Consider the following 6,099-nt stretch of genomic DNA (forward strand, 5'->3'; position numbering starts at 1 on the left):
TTACTGGACATGGAAGTGTCTATTAACTTCAGCAGTAGATTTTGATTAATGCACATGTACAGGTGAAAGAACACAATTCCCATATTGGGCTGCTATTATTGTAATACAAACTGCAAATATAGAGAACACAGCTGGGATCAACAGTGAATGCTGCCATGTGCAGTGTTTCTGCTCTGGATGCTCCATTCCATTCCTGCTCCCACCAAGCTTCTCTTTTCCCCCCACAACAGTCTATCAGCATTCCATGCCAACTGAACATGTTCAGCCTTCACTAGGCTATTTTTGGGTCCTCTATGCCCACTCCCCACTGTTTTTCCTAAGCAATTTTGTACTTCTGCAAATCCTGATCCTGGGGATACCTCCCTATTCTATCTGTTATGCAGTCAAATACATTTGGATTTCTTTGAATCCAGCCTGCAGATTCTGCAACGGACCAGCTTTTTCTGAATTGCATAGACTTGTGGACTGTTTAAAAAAATATTGGGGGAATTCACGCAAATTTGCAGTGCTGCAAGTGGAATGAAATTCATGTACATCCTTTTAAAAAATCTGATTCTGTCAATGAGCAGACAACAGAATGAAAGATGGTAGACAACAAACACAGATGGAATGAGTTGAACTAAATCTGTATATCCCTGTTGTATATTAGTGCTACATCATTCACAGAGAATCTTTCCTCCGAATCATAGTCTAAAGACAGTATCAGTTTTGAAGAACACTGTTCCATGGACCAGTTCTATGTTAAAACCCCACACTAAGTGATTCATATCTAGTAAGAAAAGATGGACTGTTGTGCATAAATATAATTTTATTCAAATAATATATGATACCTACCAAAAAAAACTCCATAGGAAATTCAACAGGATAGTGTTTGTAAGTTATCTTAATGCATTTACTGACCCTCAGCATTAGTAAAGAAAGCAAGAACAACAGTATACTGGTGGAACTGGCTTTTGGAAGGCCCATGCAGTAATAGACCAAGTTCTGAAAAAGAGAAATGCCAACAAAAATGTTCAGAGGGAATTCATTTTTACAAGGGTTCATTCATTATACCATGATGATGGCTTGCATTTTACTGCCTAGAGCTTTTTGTCCAGAAGCCAGTTCAGTAGAATAGAAAGTACTTTATACAGGCAGACAGAAAATACACAGAGAAAACAAAGGTAAGCAAGAACGTTTTCTTCACAGCTGAACATTACAGCAGAGGAGATCTATAGGCACTGGGAAGTATCTCACAAATGTCTATCCTACACCAGTGTAGTGAAGTAGCAAGCCGGATTAGTGCAATGATTAACAGTGTGCTATTGGACTCAGGCAATCTGGGTTCTAGTCCCCACTTAAGCCATGGAGTTCACCAGGTGACTTTGAGCCAGTTACAGCCTACCTCACAGGGTTGTTGTGAGGTCAAGATTGAGAGGAAGAAGAGAATTATGTAAGCTGTCTTGCGTTCCTTGAAAGGAAAAATGCAGGATTTAAATATAATAAATAAATATAAAATATAAAGACAAACCATTTTAAAGAATTAGAATTTCATAGATTCCTCCATGTTCAAAGGAAACATGTTTGTTTTGTTCCCAGGTACATGGCTGTAATATTGCACCCAAATACTATAACCCATATGTGATGGCTCTCTAACATTTTGCCTGTGGCTTAGCATGCTGTCTGGGTTAAGACAATACACTAAGCCATGAGGGGTTTACTAAACCCTCCTACAAGCTGTGGCTAGTTGGGGTGGTTTGTAAGTCATTTCAGGGTGGCTTATCAACAAGCCCCCTCAGAATCAGGGGTACTGGGGGCGGAGGGGTGTTCAGACAACATGTTAAGCCATCCAGCAGTGGCTTTGCCTGCCATGCAAACCCAGACAATGCTCACAGAACTGTGCTGAAGAAAGGAGGAAGCAGGGACTCTGCAAGAATAATACTGTGCTTAGCTCATCACTCAGTTGGACAGAGAGCTAAACTGGAAAAAAGAAGACATAGGCCTAACCACATTCCTGAAAGATGATAAAGCAGCTTCTGCAAAGTAAAGTCTACCATTCAAGTGCCCTCTTCATAATAATGATATTTATTATGTTTTATTACATTTCTGTCCTGCCTGTTCCTCAAGGAGCTCAAGAACTGTACCTATATTTTATCCTCATAACAACCGTATGAGGTAAGTTACGCTGAGAGCTGGCCCAAGGTCTTCAATCAAGCTTAGGTTATGAGTTTGAATTAAATCTGGGTCTCTCCAGTCCCACATTGGCTTTTTCTAACATATGTCATGTTTGGCCTGGCACATGCAGCACATACTGTTTTCTGCCTTCCAGGAGGCATTCAAACTGTGCACATGGGTGGATGCCAAAAGCAGAATCCACAGCCACATGTGCTTCCTGCCAAGGAGGGCAAAGTCCCCTATACAGGTTGTCCTCAGATGAGTTCCGTTCCTGAGAAGGTTCTTAAGTCAAATTTGTATGTATGTCAGATCACATAAATAAGCCAAATGTTTGTCTTAGTACAAGCATATATTTCACCTTTCTGTGCATAAAAACGCTTAAGAAACACTGCCATGTTCACTGAAACATCATAAGTACAATACAGCATTGTATCGATAATAATAATAATAATAATAATAATAATAATACATAACTACAAGTACTGGGGGGGAGAGAGAGAGAGAATCTGTATGTATGTGTGTAGATTTACATTATTGTAAGAAACAAATAAAAGAAATAGTTCTTAAAACAGTTTACAACATTCTTTCAAAGCAGAGTCTTCTAGAGTTAAGCTAGGTCCTTATCATTCTTGCATAGATTACAGTATGATAATGAATATGACACATTTCGAGCACTTTAAAGTACTATATATTGTTTGTTGGTTTTGTTTGTTCATTTTTGGATATATTTCTGAGTTGCTTTACTAATTTACAATAAACCATAAGAATAATAAAGTACCACAGTTCCAAACAAAACTAAAACTAAAACAAAACAGAGAAAATAATCAGAACTAATTTTCTTCCTTCCTTCCTTATAGAACAGGGTAATATTTGTAGGCCTGTTGGCCACTTTGGAGGGGATCAAGTCTGCCCAATACTACTCAGACAGGTTGTGTCTCCCATCTCTCCCCGCCCCATCTGCTGCCAATTCAGCATCATTTCCCCATTCGGCATCTATAGTATGGACATACTAATACTGATATAGTTCCCCTTTAGCATCTGCCTATCTAACCAGGCCCACAGCTGCTACAAGGCCATTTATGATGAGAAAAAGAAAATGGCCATACAAATAATCTTGAAAAAGCGACTCCAGTGTTACCCGACCCCCGCTCCAGCAGCACAATCAAATCCTGACTCTGCAACATGAGGTTCATCTCCATCATCATCAGTTAATTTTAGGGTTAATGTTACTTCATCAATTAAGAAGCTGTGAATAAAAGCAGGATTTCAAGCTTTAAATGAATATCAACAGAGGAATAGGGAGAAGTCATCTGAGCACCGGTGCTTCTGCCCTTTCTAGAAACTGTTTTGCTGTGGTTCTGCTTCATCCCTGAGGCCCTACATGTGCCCCAAACACATTGGCTTGGGTACGCTTGAGATGCTGCGGAATGAAAAGCTGTGAATATCTCTAAGAAACTATGCACACAGTGATGACATAGTGTCGTATAGCTCCCTAGAAATAATCAAGGCTTTTCATTAGAGACATTCACATAGAGTAACGGCAGTCTGTGTGCTCATAGGTACATAACTCAGGTACTACCCTGACCCTCCCTCCCCCCACCCGCTTGTCCCTCCCTCCCACTGCCTCCCTCATCCCAAAAAGTGTAAAAATAATAGAAATCTCAAGTAGAGTTGAGTCACTCGTTTATTGCTCCCTAGTTGAGTCCGAGTTGAATCGCTGATGCAACGTGAGTCAGACTTGGGAGTCAGTTGCTTGACTCAAGGCCCCAACAATGGTTTGTACATATATAGTGAATACACAGACAGCCTAGTTAATGGATGCAGTTTGAGATGGAAGCCTACTGCTTTACATACTTCATAAATTGCATACAGCTAAATCTGATACATTTTAAAAGCAAATTAATGTAAAATGAAATTCTTTTCACTGTAGTAAAAGGGGTATGACTCTATTAAAATGTTCACAGTTTACCAGCAGCCCTGTGCCAATTAGAAAACTGGAATATAGGCTCTCAAACTGCAGGGATGTAACAGGTCAGGGTTTACAATGCACAGCTGAAGCAGAGGCTGAGCTTATAAGTAGTACACCACTGCATCACTCCTTGTGGTCCCATCCCACTTCAGTATAAGAAGGCAGCTCAACTATTGGAGCCACACCTGTCAGCTTGGCTTCCCCAGCCTGGTGTCATTTTGGACTTCAGCTCCCATCAACACTAGTCAGGCTGGGCAATGGTCAGAAAGGTTGGGAGTTGTCCCTAAAACATCTGGACAGCTTTAGGTTGGAGATAGCAGCTATAGGTTACAGCTCAGAGAGTGTTGTTGAATGAATCCCTTCCTGCAGGTCTCCTGATCCATCAAGTTCTGTCTGCAACCCAGAAACAACAGCAGAACCTGTTTAATGTTCAGTTCCCCTTTCTTGAAATAAGCATGGAACCATTCACCTATTAACTGCGGAGCAGACAAACAAAACCACAGTAAGTCTTCACAGTAAGTCACTCCTTTTGCAATTTGAAGACACTATTTAAATTCACTAATGATCTATCTGAAACTTCTGGGGCCGACCTCTGTCTCCCTCATAAAGAAATAGGAATGGCTTTTCACTGAGGCTGTATTTACTCACATAAAAAAATGCCAAAGGGCCTGAATGAAAGTCAATTACAATTCCAAAGATGACGGAGAGCTGGGAGATCACAACATGCAATGCAGCTGCCGTGAGGTAAGCATTCATGAGGCTTTCCGAGACATACGTTGTGACAAATCCCAAACCGAGAAAGCCTAAAAGTAACTTAAGAGAAGGACACAAGAGAGTCAAAATAAGAAAGCTGGAGTATTAAAGCCAAGGCATAAGATAATACCACCACTTTTATTGAGGTTTGCTATATTCCCTGGTTGGTACTTGAGGAAACTAAACCTCCCCTCTGGAGTCCATATTGCATGGTCTACAACTGTTACAATATATGTTTGTATTTGGTTTCTGCTGTATGGAAGCCCTGATGTTAGTGCTTGGTATAAAAGGACTCACCTGATATTGTAAGGGGCAAGCAGGAATTTTATTTTTGGATCGTGACTCCCTCAATAAAGGATTACCATTTGTTTTCTGTGTCTAGAGTGTTTTGTCCATGCTTAAGCACACCAGATGTCACAACAACTAGGGAGGTCTCCAAATTAGGGTAGATGGGCTTGGAGATCTTGTGTACAGCCTTTCTGTTTGTATGCAGTATACTCTCTTGGGGGACTTGGGACCAGGATACCTGAAGGAGGGCCTCTTCCCTTACATGCCCTCCCGTCCCTTAAAATCTGCGGGAGAGGCTTTGCTCCGGGAGCCCTCTTTAAAGGAGATGAAAAGAACAACTACCCTGAGCAGGGCCTTCTCTGAGGTAGCACCCAGGTTATGGAATGCATTCTCTGGAGAGGTGCATTTGGCACAGAGTCTATATTCTTTTTGGTGCCAGGTTAAAACCGTTTTATTTAATGGCTATTTTAAAAATTAATTTTATCGTTAATAGTTGCTTTTTTGTTTTTGTTTTTATATAATTTTACTGTACTTGTTACTGTTTTATTGTTTTAATTCTACGTTGTAAGCCATCCTGAGATGCCGAGGCATGTGATGACAGCATACAAAAGTTTTAAATAAATAAATAAAATATTTATTACACTGGAATTGTACATTTGTTAATGATATGATGCACATTTTTATTACAAAGATATTTGATAAAACATACATTTGAATATTTGATTTTTCTCTGAAGTAACTTTATGATTTGAGAGCAACACATGATAAAAATATGTGAATCAATTTGTGGCCTGTATTAGCTAGTTGGCAGGGTTACATAAATTGAACAGAATTGCACCCTAAATTAGTCAGCTCTTTCAGATGTCTGAGGTAATCATATAGGCACATTTTTCCTCCTTCCTCTTGCTTCCCAAGCTGCTTCTAACACCCAGCCC

General features: G+C 40.1%; 1 protein-coding gene across 1 annotated transcript in view; it reads right to left on the bottom strand.

The window, feature by feature from the left end:
* Positions 1 to 3,288: 3,288 nt before the first annotated feature.
* Positions 3,289 to 6,099, bottom strand: part of SLC26A8 (solute carrier family 26 member 8) — a 39,208-nt gene continuing 36,397 nt past the window's right edge. Inside the window, exon 20 of the mRNA XM_044430337.1 lies at positions 3,289 to 3,400. Coding sequence (XP_044286272.1) covers positions 3,289 to 3,400 — 112 coding nt within the window. The remainder of the gene's footprint in view (positions 3,401 to 6,099) is intronic.

This window comes from Varanus komodoensis, unplaced genomic scaffold (genome assembly GCF_004798865.1).
Source record: "Varanus komodoensis strain SLA01 unplaced genomic scaffold, ASM479886v1 scaffold20_1, whole genome shotgun sequence".
Classification (NCBI taxonomy): domain Eukaryota; kingdom Metazoa; phylum Chordata; class Lepidosauria; order Squamata; family Varanidae; genus Varanus; species Varanus komodoensis.